Below are 23,320 nucleotides of genomic sequence, written 5' to 3'. Positions count from 1 at the left end.
ATTGAAACATACTCTTCCAACATGTGCTTTTAACGCAACATCTCCTTGTTGCTCGGTAGAATGGAGGCTCGTCGGTGTGTGGTGTTCATCGGAGCCAGCGGAACCAGTCCAAAACACATCTAAATCGATGAAATAATATCGGCAGTTGCATCGTCGGATACAATATAAGATGCAGATTCATCACCTCGAGACCTTGATTTCATCTCTGCGACCATTGATGGTGAGATCGATGACCTGGAGTCGCTGTTCTCATAGGTGGCGCCCAGAAGCACCCCTCCCCTTGTAGATAAAGGCCACAAATTGGCCGCTTGCCGATGAAATCGATGCCCACAACGACGATCTCGTCGTGGCAATCGCCGAATTCGTCGCAGGACACACGATCCTAATAAAAAATCATTTGATTTTATCAAAAAGTTTATTTGAACTCAACCCTAAGACACTAGAAAAAACTGCGAGAAAAAGGATGGGTTTCCTCCCCCTTCTTGTCTTCGGCAGACGCGCCGGAGAGGAAGAAGGAGAGGAGGCCCTAGGTGCGACAGCGGCGGCGGCGGAAGCGAGGAGTCGTTTCTAGGAGGTGGTGGCTCTACTCTAGGCAGGCAGCGGCGCTATACCCAAATACTGCCAGGGCTTACTACTTATAAGTTGATTGCTTTGTGTTTGACGTTGTGTAAAAAATGATAAAGAATCTTACAGTAAAACTAGGATTTTGTAAGAAAGTATTTAAGTATGTACTTTAACATTTGGCTAGCACAAACAAAACGGTCCTTACATTTCAAAATAAATGAATTTCTAATTTTGTTCTAAGTCAAACAATTTTTACTTTAGCTAAATTTGTTAAAAAAAAGTATTGTCAAAAAAAGGTATTGATATTTATGATACTAGATTAGTACTTTCAGCTGTCAGACTATATATATGATGCAATAAATGTTGATACTCATGTCTATAGACTTGGTAAAAATCAAAATAGTTTAACACAAAACGAAGTTAAAGATGCAATTGTCTTAGTATGTCTGTACGTACTCTCGCGTCTTGTAATATAGTGTATTCTAGATATTTTAGAATAAATTGAAAAGAGAATACAAAAGATACACATACCCTTACATATTTCCTTAATCAAACACTATCACCAACGTGACTAATAGAGATTGGTTAATAAATGGCAATTAACGATATAATAACTACCAAATTTGTGCTACTATTTAATGCAAAACTATCTCTTGTCCTCTAAAATCTCTTATGTGCTGATATTATTTTTGAATGATTGAATGTACTATAATATATTATAGTAATATATAATAGTTGTTCGGTCGATGGTTTTTGCGGCTGATAGCGGGCCGATGTCGTTTTGTTGTGAGAGAAAAGCATTGTACTATGGCTGATAAGCCAGGCTGGTAAGTTCAAGCGAACAGAGCGAATCGTTGTACCATACCTGATAAGCCAGGATGGAGAGAGAGAGTATTATTTACTGATGTTTTGGCAAGTAAAAGGCTAATGCTTGGGGCAGTCTAGGGGGGGGGGGGGGGGATCAAATGCCTCATTTCTGTAACCTTCCACCTTCCACATTCGCATGGCTACAAAGTTCACAAACAGAAAGCACTAGCGGATGGTAAAACAATAGTTTTCCCCCCTCCCACAAAATCCTACCATCTATTGGCCAAGGGCAAAACGTAGTTTTTGCAGGAATTATGCCATATTATAGCTACTAGCTCATCCATGTATTCAAGAAGGGGGCTAGAAAAATTTAGCCAGCAAACAATCGGTTGTACCTATTAGACTACTAATACTCCGTAAATCAGTTTTGACTCATCCAAACAAATCTTATGTCTATAATATATAGGGAGTGTGCAAGTAGTTGCACTACTATGAGTATGACAGGCCTATTGTGTGCATCGAGACAGTCATCTAGGCAGTCAATTATAGTATATGTCATGTTCGCTTATCTTGTAATCCGTACTTTTTAGTTTATTTTTTCAGCCAAAATAGTATTTTTCTCTCACAACAAATCAACCGGAACAATGTTTCGGTTTATTTTTTCAGCGAAGTGAACGAGGCCATAGGGGGCAACAGCAGTAAGCAAAGAGATCATGGAGGATAACAGATGGTGTTGGCCCTCAAGGCCTCAAAGCCCATGCCACGATGATAGTGAGGCAATAGCTTAGACACTAGCTTAGGGGATGTAGATATTTGGTTGGTACATTGAGAAGTTGCTTGAGCCAAACAACCACTCTCCGACGTTCGATCTCATCAATTTGGAGTTGAGATCCATGGCTGGCTATTCTCTGCTTTTAGCAACAAACCATCCTTGGCGCATCTCCAGCAGATTACTTATCTTATCTCTAATACTAAGTAACTACTTTAAATACACCTCTCTCCTTCAAATTTAGGTGATCTAGTCCCTCTCCTCTATCCACTTTAAAGATTGGGAGAGAAGAAGAAAAGCTACGGTATTAACAATAAGAGATCAACTACGGAGATTTATAGGGGCAGTTATTTTTCTCTTGTTTCAGGTCCAGGCAACATGGGCAAGTACGGGGATGTCGAGGGACGCGGTGTGTGAACCTGAGGCGTTGAAGATTTGCCCATGTTGCTCGGCGAAGTGGCGACCAAGGAAACGAGCCCATGTTCTCTGTTTCCATTACACTGCTATCATAGTTTTTTTTGTATTTTTGTGCGTAAACAAAGGGGAGAAAAGAGTATGCCCACGAGCACGACACTTTTGTTCGACGAAACACAAGGAATCGCATCGGGCGCGATGACCAAATGGGTCGGGTGCGCAGGCAGCAAAAACAAAAGGGACTTGCCACGGCGACGGCGTCCCCGACCCCACCCAGCGCATGCAACCTGACTGACCCAGCCAGTCAGTCTCAGTCACCCCACCCAGCGCTTTTTTGCCCCGTAGTCCCGTGCGTGATTGATCACTAGTAGTAGTAGGAGTACTCATCACTCGCGCAGCCCACCTCCTCCTCCCCCGCGTCCGCTTTTTTGGCCGGGCACCGACGCCCGCCCGCAGGCCCGCCAAAAATAGCAGGGGCAGGGGCCGCAGGCGCCGCGACCGATGGGCGTCAAGCAGGTCCTCGTCCGCCCCCGCTACGGCGACGGCGACGGCGACGACGACGACGGCAGCAGCAGCAGCGCCGGCCGATGCGATGATGAGGCGGTGGACCAGTCGCCGTCGCCGCCGCCCATGTCGTCCTGCGGACGCTACCTCCTCCACCGGGTCTGCAGGTTCGACACACTCGCCGGCGTCGCCATCAAGTACGGCGTCGAGGTCGGTAACGCCATTCCATTCTCTCGCCATCTTCTGCCTCTCTCTCTCTCCCTCTCGTCCGCCGATCCATCCCTCGGTCCTAGTCCGTTTCTGGGTGGCGGCGAGGTCAGGCCAACGTCTGACCTGACTCATCCCCTCCTCCGCCGACGCCGCGTTGATTGCCTGCCTCTCCCTGTGCCTGCTCTGCTCCAGGTGGCTGACGTGAAGCGCGCCAACGGCCTCACCACCGACCTGCAGATGTTCGCGCACAAGACGCTGCGGGTCCCGCTCCACGGGAGGCACGCGCCCGCCACCGCGCAGTCTCCTCCCTCCTCTTCCCCGAGCCACGCCGATCGCGCCGCCAGGTTCATATCCTCTCTTCCACGCACAACCATCATAACAGAACACCGCGTCCTTAATTTCGTCTTCCATCTATTTACCTGATTGCACTGTAAATGCAATCACACCTTTCATCACCTGTGTGACTTGTGCTATGCAATACAAATACCATTTTGCCAGATTCATTAAAAATCGTTTATTTCTTCTCTTCTCTGATAAAGAGGTTGCATCGAAACACAACAGCAGTACTCCATTCCATGGCATTGCATTGCCAGGGCATCTCTTCATCCTCGCATAGTTACATGCGTTCTATCCACGCGACTTTGTCAACAAGTCGGGCCAATTCTGGCTGAATTTTGACTTTGTGCTCGCTCGCCATTCTTGCTTCCTGGATGCGTAATTGGCTAATTGCGTATACAAGTAGAGTACATGATTTGGTTTGGCAATAATGGTCCATTTCCACAATGTTTACAAGTCAAATCACTGGCCTCGAGGATGGCAGGTTTGGTCACACACCGTTGAGAACCGGTGAGGTTGGCAGTGTTCCACCGGTGTGAAACCGACTGCCCCCTCCACGATTCACACTTTCACACTCACAGACACAGTGGCCTTGAGTGTGTTGAGCACTAACCTGACGCCTAGTGGCAGCTAGGCTGTGTTTTTTCCTCCTACACTTCCAAAGGTCTCTCTGCCACCTGTGTTCAAATGATACACAACATCGAAAGAGAAACCATGGGGAGGGAAGATGATGCACTCCTGCCTGGCAATAGATGTGCAGCAGCCTCCACAGCTCTCGCTCTCTAGTCTCTACATCACTGCACACACTTTATTCTTGACAGATACACATACACCTCTAGAACCTTGAACTCTTGCAGAAACATTAGAGAACAGTCCATACACAAAATACAGAAGTGTTTTTGTTTTTGTTTTATTCTTGAGGGATTTTGATGTAGAAGGACAGCATACTTATATTATTTAATGGATGCTCCACTATTTAGATTCTTAGTACCTCCACCCCTAGATGTCACTGCATATGCTGCTGCCTCTAGTAGTTTAATGGCGCTACCATGTGATGCCTTTTCACAATGCTGACTAAATAGTCTGCAGTGTCGGTGCTCCTCTTGGCTAGGTACGCTTCATGCTTTATATCCACAGTAACAATATTGGTTTCTTTCAGAGAATGGACTACACGTCGCCCTCCCAAAATTGTTGCTTCCTCGGACCCATTTCTTAAACCACCACGGAGCACAGTTTCGCCATCAATGAGACTTCTGCAGGGATACTATGGCCTTACACCAACTCCAAAGGGGAACCTAACCAATGAAGGCACTGAAATGGCGACGTACGCTAAAGGTAAATCCTGTTAATATCATTTGCTTGGGTTACGATTCCTGCTCTATTGCCTATTGGTCCACTGAATTTCTGAACTTTGCACCCTGGATGGCCACCTCCAGGTCATCATAGGAAAGCTAGAAGCTTATCAAGCAACTTCTCTCTTGAAAATGGAGATGGCGCTCGGGAGATGGACGATGCTGAAAAGGCCATAAGGCGGCGCCAGAAAACTGATGGTGAGTTGACAGCTAGGGAGGACAATGGCGGTAGCATGTTGGCGAGGTCTGGGCAAGGCTTGGCCCTTAGGCCAAAATCTGGCGGTCGACCAGACATGAACGGCAGCCAGCAAGATCTCTTGGCTACGTGGGTGCCCTCGTATGGGGATGGGTTGCACACTGTGAAGAAATCATCGAGCACTCCAGAGTTTCAGGATTCAGACAGCATCAGCATTGCTTCTGTATGGCTGAGGAGCAAGTGGAACTTGAAACCGGATGCTTTCACCCTCACGCTTCCTCTCCCACTCTTTGACGGCATCTCCAAGCCTCTCTTCGACAGCATCCCGAAGCCTCTCCTCGACAACATTCCGAACTCGATCGCTGCTTGGAGAAACAAGGCGGCCAAAGATTAGCAAAGGTTCATAGCTTCGTTTTTACAGCCTTTTATATTTATCGCTTGTTCTTGGGTAATTTAGTGCAGTTGCGGGAAGAAGGGCCTGGAGAAGTTGGCTTGCACTGTACCACCCCAGTCCCCCAAGCCAAAAAGAAGGCACGAACGGTTGGACACCGTAAACACAGACAGTGCTGAAACGGCATGATGGATACAGTGACACATTGCGTACACATACATACTGTACTGAATCTGCTGTGCCAAAGCAGCAGCAGATGATTTCAAGTTGGGAGCTGGGACATGAGCCTGGGGCTTTATTTCAGCCTTCGTGGGGTATTCTTTTTCTTTTTTGTATGTACACATATATAGGAATGAAGGCAAACGCCAAGCACGTGTGCTGTTCCCATGTGCTAATAAAGAAATGGCTAGTTCATCCCTCCACACTGGCAGCTGTGGTTTCAGCCTTTTTTCATTTACATTCATGACATTGATATGTATGCGAATGAAGCAATAGTGCACAGGGCATTTTTATTTGGGAATGCAGTCAAACTTCAGTATGAATTACTGAAATACAATTTGGGAATACAGTCATACTACGGTATGAATTACTGGAAATACAATGGTGTACATCTTGAATTGGAACGGTGTAAGAGTTTTCGTGTACCACTGTCGTTCCTTGGATACACGAAGCAGACACCGTCCAGACAGGACGCACAGAACAGAATGATTGTGGCATCGCGCGTGGGTCTGCCTGCTCACTACACGTTTATAGTTGAGTATTGCTGAAATCTTGAAACAAAAACGCATAGAAAAGTTAACTGTAGCTGGGATTTAAATAACTCGAGTTACAACAATCTTGGCTCTTAACCGCTGGCAAAGAGTTTGATTCCGGACAGAACAAGAGGGTCTCATCTCATTCTACAGCAGGTTGAAAAAGATTCAGCATAGGAATCTACCGTTAATGATACATATTTTAGCTGACTCAGTTCTTACGTTACCCTTACATCACCTAAAACTAACTAGTCATTGACAACAATAAAATGCCACTTGGAAAGAGTCTTGAGTCTTCATTGGGCAACATGGCAAGGCAAGCTGTTGTACACAAGGAACCCTTTGGCAACAAAAGCATATTATTGGTTGTACATATTCCCCTGCTTCAAGGGCACTTCCTTTGAATATAGGAAACCCCATGCTCTTCATACCTGGCGCGAGATACATGGCACGGCTTATCAGGTATCCAGGGCAAGTATAGAAAACTGAGGGCCTATAAAATATCAAGCTTACTCTGCTTTGGAGAACCACATTTGCTGGAACGACCCAAGGGATGCAAGAATGCTCCCTCCAATCCAAACACTGCATATGAATTCCAACAAATCAGCCATCCCATTTGCTAAGTAGCAGTAGGTTATTTGCCAATAACCTACTCCTGTCCATTCCAATTATAAGACGTGTTGGTTTTTTCTAGATACATTGCTTTTACTATGTATCTAGACATAGTATATATCTAGATGCATAGCAAAAGCTATGTATCTACAAAAGTCAAAACGTCTTATAGTTTGGATTGCAGGGAGTAACAACTAAGAAGTAATATAGACATATAGTAGTCTAACCTGAATCGTCTCTCTACTGAGTTTCCGCTTGCCATAACCTTAACACGAGCAGCTTGAGGAGACTCCTGTAGTAATTCAATGTGGAAATAATAACCAGCATTAAAAATGAGTACAGAGTGTGTTCACCATTTCTAACCAACATGAACAAAGAGAAATGTTTCATAACTATCAACTAAGATCACAAAATTGGGAAAACATGTGAACTAATATGAAATACTCGCACCATATCCAATTGTAGGCACCGAGCTACCATACTCTCCAATATAATTTATTAATCATTAAGTTTGTAATAGTTCCAGTGGGAATTATTAAATTATATTGAAATAAAATTTTAAAGCACCTTATATGGTTTCAGTTTAATACAAACCAAGATAATACAAGTATGTACTATAGTGGTTAAAGAGCTAAAAATGTTTGTACCTCTAATACTTCTTTCTCTAGGCGCTCCTTCAACTGCAGAATTGATGATGAGCCACCAGAAAGCTATACAGAATAAAAGTTTGAAGATGTTAGAATAGCATAGCAAAAGGATGTTGCTGAAGGAACTAAAATCACTTGCACATGCTACCATGCATGATACGTGTAAAGTAGTAAAATGGTCTGGAAGTCATGTCTTTACCAAGATATTGCTAAATAGCTCTTTTCGTATGTCAATGTCACACTTGTTTACACTATCAATGACCTGGGTAGAAACAAAGTATCAGCAACTTTAGCTATATATATGAAGAACTGCCATGCTGCCTGCAATGCAGAACAGTATGGACTTCATTCAACTCACCATTCGTTGAAGGCCACGGACTGATGTTGAATCTGCAAATCCATCAATCCCACGAATAGTCTGTTGGTCAAAAAAATTGTGTGAATGAAGGCTGAGATATAAGGTGAGAAAAGCAAGTCTGCTGAGTTCAAACAATTCTCTAAACCACTGCTAACATACACTAAAGAAGAAAGCAATGCACTAGCGGGGTTTCGCACAATAACATGATCCATTACAAAAACCAGTGGAGTAAAAAAAAACAGCACCAGAACAAGTTCGGGGATTACAACCTACAAATTATTCAAACCAGTAGTACTACAGACCCCTTTCCAAACTACTCACCTGGGATAGAGATGGATTAAATAGAATATCAGGAACCTTGAATCTATCAGCACCAACTTCAATAATTCTGCTCAAATATAAGATAAGTTAAGAATCCCATAAACAGAACATGCCAAAGAAAAGAAACAGAAGATTAAATACAAGAGCAGTGGAAAAGATGGGATATGCATTGCATCCACCCTCTCAATGCATCTGCAAATCCCACCTCAAAGACTATGTAATTTATCATAAAAAATCCAATTTGGATACTAGGTTATGAGATGATCCACCAATTTGCAAATGTTACGTGTATTATGATAGATACATAAAATAAAATTCAGTAAACAGTAACTTGTCCTTATTGATCCTCAGTCTCGAAACCCAATTCATCAGATGTTGAGTTATATTTGTTTTGTAGCATGATAAACTAGGTTTTTATCAAAATTATTCAGTCAGTTCCTCATGATCCATTTTTATGCCAGACAAAGATGGGTGCACAGATGCACCGATGGTTGAGGTGTGATGAATAAGCCCACAAAGGTAAAGTAACACATCTTCTTGACAGGGATGGATTAAATAACAAGAAAATAGGTGCTCATGGCTAAAGTCCAACTTACTGTCCATCAGGAAGCTCATATGAAGTCGTAGGAACATTTGCATATGCCACTTCTGCATGAAAAATAGAGCTGGGAAATTAAGTGCTATAACATAACAGCAAATGTAAAGAAAGAAAAAGGTTTAAAACCACAAGTCAATGAAACAAAATATACTTTACATTGCATTCAAGGTACACATAAAAGAAGCCAAAGGAATATTGAATTTACAATGGAAACACCACCAAAGATAACTGCTACATAAATATTACAGTTAGAACAAATAGTATACCATCAAAAGCGGTGTCTGGAACTCTGCAAACAGACTCCTTGATGTCACTAGCAATAGCTCTCTGTAATACAACAGATCATCATTGAAACCATAAAAAAAAGTTTCAACAGAGTACAGCAAAAATTACAGCTTTGTAAATGAACATACCATGCAGTACAACCTGTAACTCTCAGTTGTGTTTGGAAGATCAAGATCTACAATCTGAAACAAGGACAAACATAAAGTCACATAAAAAGTACATGCTTGGCTGTAATCTCAAGAGCATTACAGGACAACGCTTGGTATTGCAAAGAGGCATAGTGCAAACTTTTTTGTAGTATAGGTGTAAAGATAAGCAAATACAGCAATCAAATGAACAAGACATTATACATAATCATGAATAACACATGAATAGATTAAGACCCATAGAATGCGAGAACGAGTAGTAAGAAAATCACCACAGAATTTGCAAATGCCCCCAATTGCAAAGAACAGAAACTAAAATAATCAGACATAACCCCAACTCAAATTGAGCGATACACCAGAGAGAAGAAAAAGGGTCTGTACCCAGAACTTCAAACCAACGCTTCTACTTGGATTTGCTGACAGTGTGGTTACTGGCTACCAGGTATGAAACGAGTTCCTAATTGAAAGAATACGAGGCTGATATTTCTGAACCATATCGTTGGAATAACACCTAATTTGAGCTGCTAATGAAGTCGGAAAATAAAAAAGCCTGTGTTTGTTTCCAGCTATCTCAATTTTTGCATTGGTTGTATCTCTAACTATGAAAACAAGCCCATAAAGTCTTCCTTTTTTTCTCGAACCCGCAGGAGACCAGCCCGTCATTATATTAAGAACAAAGAACAATACAAGCCCAGCAGGGCCTTAACACACACCAGAAAAAACAAAGTAACAAACACAAAGTGCAAGCCCCTAAAGTCTTGCTAAAGTATTTCAAGCATGTTGGCAGATCAGCTTACATGTGACATAGTAATATTATGTATCAATAAATGGGTACGATTCAGTGGTATGGTGAGTTTTCCCTTGTTTTGAAAGAAAGCAGACGGAAACGGTTTAAATATCCAACATAGTTTTACAAAGAAATAGCACCTTATATTCTCCGGGACTGATTTCCTTCTTCTTAAATGAATATCTGGGCCTAATCTGGATAGTGAACAAACAGGAGTGAACAGGCAGCAAAAAAACTAGTATTAAATGACAGGCAAGATTGCAAGAGATAAGCTTACGACAATGCCCTTGCTCTCCAAGCTTTTCATCATACAGTCAGTTAAAAATTCACCGCCAACTGGAGAAGTCGCCACAGACTGCAATCACAAATCATGTTTGTGTATGTATCAGATAAGAATATAAGATTGAAGCGTTGTTAAATACTAGATAAGCACTGGTTGTTTACATTTTCTAATGACTGAACAAAAAGCAAGAGAAGTAATAACTAGACACATAAAGTATTGCATCATACATTTTCCTCTTACAGAGTCATAAGCCTATCACATATTGTAACGCCCCAGAGTCCAAAAGGCTTAGATCCACACTGCACGCTGAGCAACCACACCTACCACCATCCCACTTACGCTTTCGTCCTCGCTTCGCCTAAAAAGATTAACCCGGGGATGGTGGGATGGACTCTAGAAGCGTTATATGTTGGTCTATCCCACCTTTAACAAACAAGGTGGGACTAAACTCTCCACAATATCTCATTAACATGCACATGGGCCACTATGGGCCAAATTCCAAATTGGGCCGGATGTGACACATGAAAAGTATAACGTACCTTTTGCAAAACAAAACCATCATGCACAGCAGAAACCACAGTAGACCCACCACCACTGCACCAAAAATGGCCACATTATCATATTCCAGTTATGTTTCTCATGAAGAAGTCCCAAAAGCCATCAGGAATAAGACAAACTGAACCAATGGTAATATCGTTACACCAGCAGAGGCCCAAACAATGCTCAACCAAAAATGTTAAATAGTTGGCCACCTCCCTTTTAGATGGCTAAACGGGCGAGACTGCTTATTAACAAGCATGGCTGGCCAATGTGTAGCATTTAGGGCCCGTTTCGCACAGCTCTAGATCCGAGATCTATGCCAGATCTATAGTTTGTAGACTAAATTAAAGTGGTTTAAATATTTTTATTTAACCCAAAAGATAAAATGAGTCATGTAAATGCACTTAACATGCCTGCAGCACTAGATCTACGATTTCCTAGAGCTGCAGGTGACCAGCTCTAGGAAATCCTAGCTAGAGCTCTGCCAAACCGGACCTAAACAGGCTAAATGACTGCTAAGGCGAAAAGTGGTCCCAAAACAAATGGCCAACTTAAAAAATTGAGACAGTCCAAAATTATAAAATACTCCCTCCGTCCATTTATCGGCATCATTTTAGCCTCCAACGCGATGACCAAGGAGCACCAAAGCCACGCCGATTTGCAATTAATCGCAGCGCTGTTGTTTACTCTCCGGCGTCTGGTCCACTTCCCGATTAATCCCGCGCTCACATCGCTGAAAACACCGTTATCACAGCCGTAATCGCGCGCTCAAGTAGGAAGGCACGTGCGGCCGCGGAAGCTAATTTCTGCATACAGGGACCGCGCGCTCATGCATCCTGTGTTCCCGCGCCGTGACGGACGTTCCATCAGATGCCTTCCATGCCAAAAATTTCGCCACCAGAGAAAAAATAGGCAACATATCAACTTGCAGAAATTAGGCAACAGCGGCCGTGATGGAAACTAATTTCTGCATGCACCAGAGATAAAAAAAAGAAGGCAACAGAGCTAAGCGGCGGCGTGGTACGTAACTCCGCGAGACTTGCAGTACGTGAGGGCGAGAAAACGGAGCGGACGGAGTCGTATACGAGGATAACGGGAGTGCGGCATCGTAGTAACTCCGCATGGCATACGAGGCGTCTTGCGCACAACCACCCGAAAAAAACCAGGAGGGGCCAGCTTAGACGATGCCGACTCCTGGAAAACGCGATTTTGCTCAAACGACGCTGATAAATGGACGGAGGGAGTAACAGAGATGGCTACACCTAAAAGCTCAAAACCAACAATCAACTAGCACGTTAAACCAATATGAAAATCATGATAAGGGCATAGAACGGTATAGAATCTGTTGTTACAAAACAAGAGCAAGAGCATCAACTTTCAGTTTCTCAAATTATTTTATTTGCATGGAGTGGATGATGGACTAATAGTACCTGTGCAACTGCGCCTAACTAATGATGCAGATATAGTTTGTATATTCTATATTAAATAAAGAGGAAGAAAAAATGGAAGCAGACAGCAAAGGAAGATGCATTCATTCATGAATTCACCAATCTAACATGAGCAAAGGGAGCTATTGTTTCATATGAGAAAAAGTATCTGCTTAGTGGAATGAAACGAAGCAAATGGTCACCTGTCAACCACCAAAGATGTAGCTCGTCCAGATGCAAAAGATGTGAGCACCTGATAGCACAATCAACAATAAAAAAATAACAAAATAATTGCAACAGGAATTGATCATGACAGAGGCATACTGCATTTTTTGCTAGGAACAGCGCCGGCACTTTGTAGTTCTCAAACATAAGTTCTGCTGCTCTATGAAAACATGCAAAACAACAGTCAGACATGAAGGTATTAAGCCTTTCTGGAGTCATAAGGAAAGATTGTATAGCAATTCATTACAAACATAATTTTGGATATACTATAACAAATCCATTAGCAAATCAAATCAAGGAGAAAATTAGAACCCTTCGGCCTTGAAATAGCATGACATTACAACTAGTAGAGTAAGTGAGACAGATATGCAATGTTCAACAAGGCGAGATTCCGCGGTCACCTAGGCGTGACTAGGCGCTGGGCGGAGGGGTACCGCCTCGCCTAGGGGTGTAGGCGGATGTTGGGCGGCGGAGGAGGAAGGGAGCAGCGAGCGGAGGTCACCGGTTTGGGAGGAGGAGCGGCGCGCGGCGGGCGGAGGTCGCCGGTGGGGGAGGAGGGGCAGGTGGCGGGCCCGTGCGTGTGCGGGCGGCGCGCCGACCAGAGAAGGCTGAGAGAGAGAGGTGCGGGAGAGGATCCAGCGGCGGCGGCGGCTGTGCGGCATCAGGACAGCGGGAGAGACCAAGCAGAAGAGAAAGAAGGTTGGAAACTTTGGGCTTTGGGCTGTTTTCAGAGGAGAAAGAAGGGATAAGGTGCTAGGGGACTTGGGCTTTGGGCCGTTTTCTGTTGTAAGGGCCTTTCTCTTTAGTGAAGTCCACTTATCTCCTGTTTTCTTTTTCTTTTTTTCAACATATATGTGTGTATTAGCCACCGCCTAGAAAACGCCTAGGCGCGCTTAGGCACGCCTAGGCGCTAGGCGACGGGTCTCCGCCTAGAAACCGCCTAGCGCCTAGAAAAACATTGCAGATATGCCTACAGGACTATTCCAAAAAAAAAAAAACACCAACAGCCTTAGAGTCCCAAGCAATTTGGCGTAGGCTAGAGATGAAACCCAAAAATGAGACAACATAAGAAGGAAAAACTCGAATTAAATACAAAATATATACATATAAAAGGCATAATGATAGTAATATTTGCAGTCAAATCGATAATAGCAAATAGAAAAATCAAGCCCTAGTTAATAGAACTGTCTGTCATGAGTTCATGACTGTAAACAAATAGGAAACCAGTAGTACTGCTCTATGACTCAAAGCTATGAAAACACAGACATATTAAATACAAAGCATGCACATACTTCTCTCTTTGCTGTGCAGTGTTTGTAGATGGTTCAGCTATGAGCATGGGATGCTCTTCAGGATTGATCAACAACCTCCGTCTGAAATGTGGAACCACGCCAGAAATAAGTGTCTTGTACATATTACAGAACCACGCCAGAATTTGAAAATCCTAATTTAACTAAAATTGGCTTATGGAGAAATACTACCATCCACATCAATTAAATCAAGCCAGAAAGTAACAAATTGTATCTGATAAGCAAACATAGCAGGAGATTTCACAATCAACATACGCTACTAGTACACTGAGGCAGGTTAACAGAAAGTACCAAGAGTAAAGCATTAACAATGTTTAGATTCAAATAATACCCTAGAATACGACCCCAATTCCAATTCATCACAATTTAAAGAGCAGAAACCTCTCAGGAACACATCAAATAGATAACAAAATTCACCTGAAAGCATGATTCCATATATTATCAACAATATCCCAATCAGTTACCGTTCCATCTTTCATAGGTGAAATCACCTGCATGGGTAGTAGGAGATAGACCATCAATAAAACATAGTTAACAAAATTATGGTATCAAAGTTAATTCTGAGTATGTGCAGATACTAACCTCCATGTGATCCCTCCTGAACTCTAACTCTTGGCCTACATAAAGTTTGCGTTTTGTCTTGGCTTTGTCCACATCCATAGGCTTGGCCCCATTCTTAGAATCTGATGCAGAGTCAGCTTCCTTATCTGACTTGGGGTCATCGGTGTCTTCAGTTTGTTCAATTGAACCAACGACCTAAACATGTCGAAAGGCATGGTAAGAATTTGTTATAGGTAGCTCACAACACAACAGAATTTATAAACCATGGCAACTGTGCTGAATTAGATATTAGATAGTCAACTCCAAAACCTTCTTTACTGATGCTAGTAAGACATAATTCCTTGTACAACATGGTAAACCCTTAACTTTTGCGAGTTATATGCGCTGTCAAGTGAAGTGGTAGTCTGTCATGTTTGAACCCGGAATTTGGTGCCAGCAACCATTTTTTTAGAGTGGGCAACCTAAAATGCTTCAGGAAATCAAAACCAGAGCGCCAACTTGCCAGTGCAATACAAGTTTTCCAGAAGGGCATTTCACCCCTAACAGCTTATTACAGACACCGCAGAAGTGTCCACGCTGTGACCAAAAAAAGAGAAGCTCGGGAACGACGCTAGAACAGGGCGGGTTTGGAAGCAGCAAAGGAGCATTTGTCTCACCGACGGGAAGACGGCCTTGGGGGTGTCGTCTCCGGCGTAGCCCGCCTTGCAGCTGTAGGAACCCACATCTATGACGATTGCCGAAACCTCGTCTGCGGAGGCAGAAGCGTGAGATCTCCAGGGGTTTAGGGTTTAGCGGGGGCAGGAGGGGGCTGGGGGAGGGTGAGAGAGCTTACCTCCGCCGTACATGGCTGGAGATCCAGGGAGGGCGGGAGCCGTGGGGTGGCGAGGCGGGGGACGCAAACCCTAGCTCGCCGGAGACGGACGGGGCGAGGGAGAGGGGAGGGGGGCGAAGCGAGAGGGGTTTTGCTTCACGTGTTTGGGCTCGACTTGGCGGCCGTGCACCTTTACCCGCTCTATGGCGGTGGCCCGCCTGTCACCAGGTGATGCCGAAGAGCGGGAGATTCCTCTCCGCCTCGACTATGGAATTCTACCGTGTCAGTCATCATCATCTGAGAAAAAAAAAACGTGGCTAAAGTTTGGGTCACTTGGGACGTTGGGATGATAACTAAGAGAATTAAATATAAATTAATTATAAAACTAATTATACAGCAGTAGACTAATTAGCGAGATGAATCTATTAAGCCTAATTAATCCATGATTAGCATATATTTACCATAGCACCACATTATCAAATCATGGACTAATTAGGCTTAATAGATTCGTCTTCCAAATTTATCTCAATCTATGTAATTAGTTTTATAATTAGTCTATATTTAATACTTTAAATTAGTATCAAACATTCGATGTGACATTGACTAATTTTTAGTCAAAAAAAAAACAAACACCTAGTAAGAGCAACTCGATCCTCTTTCCTCTTTTCTCTTAATAGTACTCAGCGATTGAGAATCCTAGATTGTAGGAGACAGAGAAAATGGATTAGGGATCGTTTGGATCACGGGATTTCCATAGGAAAAATGAAGGAAATAAAAACGTAGGAAAAGAAGATGAGCAGGGTGTTTGGATCAAAGGAATCGAACAGACCATTTCCTCTGAAATACTGTAGCGGTAACGAGATTTCACAGAAAAATAAACATCCGCTCCCACCTCTGGTTTTTGTTTCCTGCGTTGAAGCCTGAGGCAGCCATGCCATTCAACTCATCTGAGTGGAGTAGATTAGTTATTTGTAGCCTGTACAGTAGGAACCGTGGAGATTAGATATAGTAATTAGTACCCATATTTGTCTAACATGTTATAATTCCTATGTTATAAATTTCTGTGTTTCAAACAGCCTAAATTTTCTATTCCTGTGTTTTGAAATCCCGTAGTTTTTCACTTTTTATCATACATTATTCCTGTGTTTTTTTTATTCCTGCGTTTTGGATTCATTCGTTCCAAACAGGCCCTTACAATAGAGGGAAAAATCCATCCTTTTTATTTCGGTGAAACTAGCGGCCCTGTTGCCCACCGATTTTCATAATGGATGCAGGTCACTCAATAATGGAATCAGGTCACCCAATAATGATACATTCAGTGCGCCTATAGATACAGCTTCGTGTTCCGCTTTTGCCTCATGCTCCGCGCCTGTTGCCTGTCCATGGATGCAGCTTCATGCTCCGCGCCTATTGCCCATATATGGATGCAACTTCGTGCTCCACGACTGCTGCCACGCCCATGGATACAGCTTTGTGTTTTGCGCCTACTACCGCTAACGCAGGGACCATTGTGCCCGAGGGGATCATCTTCGCCTAGGCCCCCCTACCGCGCCTGTTCATAAAACACTTGCAACATAAAAGCATCTGTTACAACATACATCTAAAATAGATGAAACATTACAACATATGTTTGCAACATATGTGTATGAGCACTGCAACATATGCAACATCTAGATAAAACAGTTGAAACATACGTTTAAAACAGCTAAAACATTTGAAACATACATTTACAACATACATGTATAGCCAGTGCAACATCTACATAAAACACTTGCAACATGCGTTTGAAGACGGTTGAAACATTTGAAACATACACTTACAACATACGTGTAAAGTCATTGCAACATACGTGTAAAGTCATTGCAACATATGCAACATCCAGATTAACACATATGTAACGTACATCTAAAACGCATAAAACAAACGGTTGCAGCATGTGCTCATGTACTTATTGCCCCAATGGACACTCGTTGACACGGATCTTGACGCTGCCATGAAGCTCGATGCCATGGCGCGAAGGCCAGACCTCGGCTATGTGCAAAGTGAGTCCGAGCGAGGGGGGCGAGGTGCGACACAGCGCAGCGTGAGGCGTGGGCGCAGGCGACACGATGCTAGAGCAACGCGCGCGCGCGAGGCACGAGGAGCAGTGCGCACAAGGCGCGAGGCACGGAGGCAGGCGAGTCCGTCCTTTCCGGCCGAACGAATGCTCGGTAAAGAGCATTGACATTTTTATTTTCATGGGACCCACATGTCAGTCTCATCACTCTTATTTTTTTTCTTCCTCTTCTCTCTTTCTTCTCTATCTTCTATACGGTGCTCATCTAGCGGCCATGGCTTGAAGTTGCCCGCCTAGCGCGCGGCAGTAGCGGCTAGGCGTTGTGACCGGCCTGAGCTATCGACACAGCGTAGCGGCACCCGCTCGCTGGCCCGTCACGTTAGTGGCGCTTTCTCCCTGGTTCGGTGGACCTAAGGCGTTAATGACAGGAGAGGGGGCCAAAGGGAATTGAGAAAAACTAGTGTTGGATCTCTCTTTTTTTTGGGAGAGGGGAGATTTTGAGAGATGGAGAAAAAAAATAGAAAAATAAGATTAGAAAAGGGATCTATTGGAGGATGTTTCTTTGGCTTTATTCTTCTTTATTCTTTGATATAGGAAAAAGGGATTGGGTTTACTCAACCTGGTGCAGTTGCTCTAAGTCATGGCTTTATTTGCGCAAGTAAAAACGACTTTAACTCTTTGATGCTTCGTTATTGGAACCGTTCTCGCATTGCCATTCGGTGTTCTTCGGTTTGCAGAGATTGTAATAAGGTTGCCCACTAATTGCGGTGCGGATTCTCTGACTTGCTGTAGTAAAGTCACTGGTGACTTTCCATCACCTGGATGCCATCTATTTCTCATCCCGCGGTCAGAAAGCTCTTCACTTTTTTTTAGAAACAGCTCTTCACTGTATTAGTGCTAGCCGGGATGCAAATAGCAGCCCATCCAAAGAACGGTTCACGGAAATGCGTAGGGAGCAGAGATAGCTGGCATAATTTACTTTCTTCTGTGCAGCTTATCTTTTCAAAACTTTTACATATGAGCTTGGATAAATATAAAATTTATTTGAAAATTCTAGTCCTGAAAAATATCTACAACTATAGTATCTAACTTTTTCATTTAAAATCATTTTGTGTGAAATTTCCCTCAAATTATCTACCATTACATGGCACTTCAAAAAATTATAACTTTTTAAATAATCTTGTATGAAGATAAAATTTATAAAATAATCTTATTTCTCAATAATATATACGTCCTTTTAGTTCACAATGTTTCTATTTGAATCTATCTTGGCACCGAAATAAAGATAAAAATTTATATGCTCACACAACATCTACAACCCAACTAGTTGAAACCAAACCGTAACTCATCTAAGACCGCAGACACGGCTATCCAGATAGACTATACACTCTGCAAAGGTTGTACACTTTTTTCAAAAGTATGATATTATTGCTACACTGTGCTAGATATATGTCTGGGTGAGGAGACCGGGATGGATATATTTGGTGAATATGAGTTGAAAGGAGATTAAAATAGAGCTCAAATGATTTATAGTTTTTGAAATAAAATTTTAAAATAATTTTGAGTACAAGAGATTTTGAATTTGACTTTTCGCAGTGTTATCCTAAACGATAAACAGTCGATCACTTGCCTTTTAGCCATTATTCGGTCTAAATGGCCAATTAAACAGCCAAAGCAGTCATTTAAATGGGCTAAACAGCTGATTAAACGAAAACGGTGTACCATTGTGTAGCATTTACATGGTGTGTAAACGGGCTAAACGATTATTTAGACGAGCAATGAATTAAAAGGTTATATATTATTGAGAAGTAAGATTATTTTATAATTTTTATCTCCATCCGAGATTATATAAAAAATTAATTTTTTTTTGAAGAAGTGTTGTGTAACGGTAGATAATTTGAGTCAATTTATTCAAACAAAATGATTTAAATGAAAAAGTCATATATTATAAAGTTGTAGATATTTTTGAGGACTATAATGTATAAATTTTATTTTTAGCCAAGCTCATACGTAAATGTTTTTATTTATATATAGAAAATATAAGCTGTACAGAAAAAAGAAAAATTTGCCACATATCCTTGCTCTGTCTAGGAACTGAGCTTTAGGATGCTATTTGCATCCCGGCTAGCACAACTAAACTGAAGCTTTCCAACCATTAGATGAGAAATAGATGGCATCTAGGTGATGAAAAGTCACCCGTGACTTTACTGCAGCAAGTTAGAGAATCCACACCGCACTAATTGATGGTTGTTGGGTGCAGTCGTGTTGAAGGAACTGAGACTGCTATTAGCTCACTTCCGGAACACATTGATGTAAGAGAGAATTCTGTATTTGGCACTGAAAATTTTGAACTGCATTATCTAGCATCAACTTGAAAATTCCTTCCGTATATGACACTTCCGTCTATTTGATACAGTAACGGTGTCAAGTGCCACCTAAAATGACATATATGCCCTTCTGTGTACCAGCAACATGTAGTGCCAGATAGAAAAAATAATAAATTGACATAATGTCAAATAAGGAAAGCACAAATATCACAAATATACTTGTGAATGAAACATAGCATTTTGATAATTAAAGAATGACAATAATAATCAATAAATTTGATGCACAAGCTTCATAAACCTGACCACATTGTCAGCATACTTAAAAAATAAAAAAAATGTAAACACCTTGCACACCTCACATTAGCTCAATAAATTCATACAATAGGGGTCTAAGTTCATATGTCCAGGTTCATAAATATGCATACATTATCAGGTTCATAAACATAAACACATGAAGGTTCATACATAGGGGGGGTCTAAGTTTACATTACAGAATTATGTGCCTGCCTTTGGCGATTCTCCGGGTAATCACCTTGCACCCACCCTTGATCGATTTACTACAGAACCAATCTGACAAAGACATCAGGGCACTGAACTACGATCATGTCAGGTAAACTAATTTCCTAATCTAAATGAGGTGCGAAAAGTGAACATGAACGGAAACGCATATACAAAACTTGATAATTCCAACTTGAAACCCATCTTCCTTTTTGGATGAGGGATGAGGGAAGCAAAAGCACCCAGTTGAACTGGTGCGAAAAGTGAACATGAACGGATCCGTTCGCTAGTCTAAATCTTGGCTGAAACTGGCTGAAAAACACTGTTCTGACTGAATTGTTGTGAGAGAAAAATACTGTTCCGGCTAAAAAATAAGCCAAACAAGCCGAATATGGGGTAAGTCGAACGGGGTCCATGGGTTCTTTTCCGCTTGATGGTACTGGGCTGGTAAGTTCTTTTTGGAAGCAACTGAAAGGTGTCATTAGCAACAGGATCCTCAACTAAAAATAGCAGAACACAAGCAACGGATTAGCAAAGACATCAAACTCACAAAAATAATAATTTGATCCTAGCTCCCAAGTCATAATCAAAAGCCTACAAGTCATAACCAAGACTGTATCATTCACCTAATAACTATGAATATTTTCAGCATCAGACGTAGCAAGGAACTGTAACTGTTTGGGACCATGCAAGTAAACAATCCAGGAATAGCAAGATGAACTCCGCATGTAATTGAGTATTTGTCACTTGTCAGACACTTTCTACCCAATTTTAGGACAATCAACAGCAGATGGAACAAGCCACGGTCACCATTTGGCACCATGCAAGTAATCAATCTTATGATAGCAAAAAGAAACATGTGTAGTTGAGTATTTCTAGTGCACTTTCTACCAAATGTAGGACTTAATAGAAATCATATGTTTATAAGAGGGAGACCTCCCTAAGCTCTACGCAATCTCAGTTTTAGGCTTTCAAATGATCACACACAATAATACAGTGTATCAAGCTTTGGATTCTACTACCTATTCAAGGTAGAAAAGGACATACAGGGAACATTAAATAGTGCATAATGTATTGCAAGCAACGTGCTCTTCTATGCATAAGAGTATCAATCACACTACATACATGGCTTTTCTCAAGGTTGATCAACCACTTGTTAACTTTCAACACAAACCAAACAACATAGATTTTGAAGCCCTAACGCTTGTGAATCATAAAGACAGCACAGGCACTAAAGATTTATTTGTCAAGCACACGCTCATTAGTGGGCCAGACACACCCACAAATCATCACTTTTGTGCTTCTTCGGAATATTGCAGCAATACAGCACCACTTAGAGTTACTAGAGGACATAAAAGTCAGGCAACATCTGCAGACCCCCTCGAGCTACAACTAGCTAATAAAACAAGCGCTGACACATAACAGTATAACACAGGTAATAGTAGCACATCACCATTGAGGAAGACAACCATGAGATTTCAGAAAACAACATCCCCGGAATGAACGAATGAAGCATATTGTGTGAAATCATGGCAATTCTTCCCAATCCCGCACAAAGCAAGGGTTAACAGTGTAATGGTATAACTGCAAATCATAGAAATTACACAGTAGATCAGAAATCATGCGAGTTTCAAGAGGTCACACGCAACAATCTCTATATACAATGTACGCTATGGCAACATTGCTCCCAGTCCCCCCCTTTCCCCATTTCTGAACCAAGTAGTGACTAGCGATCCGAGCTCAACTGTAAAACTCAATCGTGGCCCAATTCATTCATGAGTGTGTGTGTGTGTGAGAGAGAAGCGGTACTGTCTTCAATGAAGAAGTGGAGCAACGGGAGGCCACAGGGGAAGGAGATCTCATCGGGGAGCTAGCTTAGCCTAGAACCATCGCTAGGGGAGGCCACTCCATGGCCTCTACGCGAGGACCTCGCCCCACCGCGCAGCTTCCTGGAACCAGCCCCGGCAGGCGAGGCCGCCCCACCACGCCCTCGGCCCCACGAGATGGGGACAGCGCCAGCCAGCGAGCCCGCCCCGCCACCGCGTACCCTGCCGGAAGCTCGGCCCACCCTGCTACCGTGACCCCTGCTGGACCCGCACGTCGATCTGCCACCATGGGGAGACCTCGGCTAAGGGACTAGCGCCTCTAGCTGAAGGAAGGGCGCCGTGATTTCCTAGGCGTCGGCGGCCAATGGCTCCTCTGCCCCCATCCTCATCTCCTTTGGCTTCCATCTAGGGTTTTGTTTTTTTTTCACAGGAAGAGAAGACTGACGGGAGAAGAAGTGGAGCGAGCGTGCGAGTTTCGCCCGTAGCGACTGTTGAGCAGGTGTGTGCCACCAAATTACATAGATGGGTATTTTGGTACTTATTAAAAAAACTAACATGGTCAAGAAAGTCAACAAACGGATGGATGGCTAAAATGGACGGAAGTGCCATATACGGAAGGAATTTTTAAGTTGATGCTAGATAAGAAAGTTCAAAATTTCCAGTGCCAAATACGAAAGAGTGATTTGTTTCAGTACCAAATACGGAATTCTCTCTTGATGTAATTGTTGCTAAAGAGTCTAATAAAGTTGGAGCTGCTCAAAAGTTATGCCAAATTAAGGAGATACGAAACGTGGCGTGCATATTACAAGCATTTTTAGGGTAATGATTATTTTCAACCTTTATGTCTTCCAAAACAAAACAAGAATGAGTGTGACTTGCTACTGTGGCCATGTTTATACCATTGGCTAGCTGGCCAAACTCGGGCGAGCAAAACACGGACGACTAGGAATCAACTACTTGAGGGCCAGAAAATGAAATGCCTACCAAATATTGGTTAGGATGCAAACACCATCATTGTCCACAAGTGAGAAGCCCAAACTTTGGCTGGGCTACCGCGGGCATCCAAATGCTCCTAATATTTATAACGCTAGTGGACATGCACGTGCGACACGCACATGTGTACCAAAAAAATCTTATGTATTGGAGGAATGACAACGTTGGAGGTTGCAATAAACATACAAACAAATAAATTAACCGTGTGAGGTGTAATGGAGGAATGACAACGTTGGAGGTTGCAATAAACATAAACCAATAAATTAACCGTGTGAGGTGAACATGTCTAATTAACCTTGTCCTAGACGTTGCCGGTTTGTGGTTGACACTTGACACCAAGAACTAATTAAGAAAGTGGACTTGGCCAAATCTAGGCAAAAGTTTGCGAGGCATGGTGGCATCGGTGGAAACCTC

At 42.6% G+C, this 23,320-nt stretch overlaps 2 protein-coding genes across 2 annotated transcripts; one reads left to right on the top strand and one right to left on the bottom strand.

Annotated features, from left to right (window-relative positions):
* The first annotated feature begins 2,961 nt into the window (after window positions 1-2,961).
* Window positions 2,962-5,965, top strand: LOC136535818 (uncharacterized). Its single transcript, XM_066528225.1, has 4 exons — window positions 2,962-3,268; window positions 3,461-3,612; window positions 4,764-4,939; window positions 5,041-5,965. The coding sequence occupies exons 1-4, from the start codon at window positions 3,056-3,058 to the stop codon at window positions 5,544-5,546; spliced, it is 1,047 nt and encodes a 348-aa protein (XP_066384322.1). The 5' UTR covers window positions 2,962-3,055; the 3' UTR covers window positions 5,547-5,965.
* A 125-nt stretch (window positions 5,966-6,090) lies between these two features.
* Window positions 6,091-15,385, bottom strand: LOC136535816 (actin-related protein 4-like). The gene is made up of 20 exons (XM_066528224.1): window positions 15,228-15,385; window positions 15,052-15,143; window positions 14,417-14,590; window positions 14,252-14,325; window positions 13,817-13,897; window positions 12,624-12,684; window positions 12,503-12,552; window positions 10,872-10,926; window positions 10,327-10,404; window positions 10,190-10,243; window positions 9,245-9,298; window positions 9,098-9,158; window positions 8,830-8,881; window positions 8,234-8,300; window positions 7,913-7,972; window positions 7,754-7,816; window positions 7,555-7,617; window positions 7,135-7,199; window positions 6,809-6,877; window positions 6,091-6,726 (listed from the first exon to the last, which is right to left on the bottom strand). Exons 1-20 carry the CDS (start codon window positions 15,238-15,240, stop codon window positions 6,681-6,683), a joined length of 1,332 nt encoding a protein of 443 aa, XP_066384321.1. The 5' UTR covers window positions 15,241-15,385; the 3' UTR covers window positions 6,091-6,680.
* Window positions 15,386-23,320: the final 7,935 nt, after the last annotated feature.

This window comes from Miscanthus floridulus, chromosome 2, assembly GCF_019320115.1.
Source record: "Miscanthus floridulus cultivar M001 chromosome 2, ASM1932011v1, whole genome shotgun sequence".
NCBI classification, from domain to species: Eukaryota; Viridiplantae; Streptophyta; class Magnoliopsida; order Poales; family Poaceae; genus Miscanthus; species Miscanthus floridulus.
The sequence above is the reverse complement of the archived record's forward strand: the minus strand, read 5'-3'. Positions and strand labels throughout refer to the sequence as shown.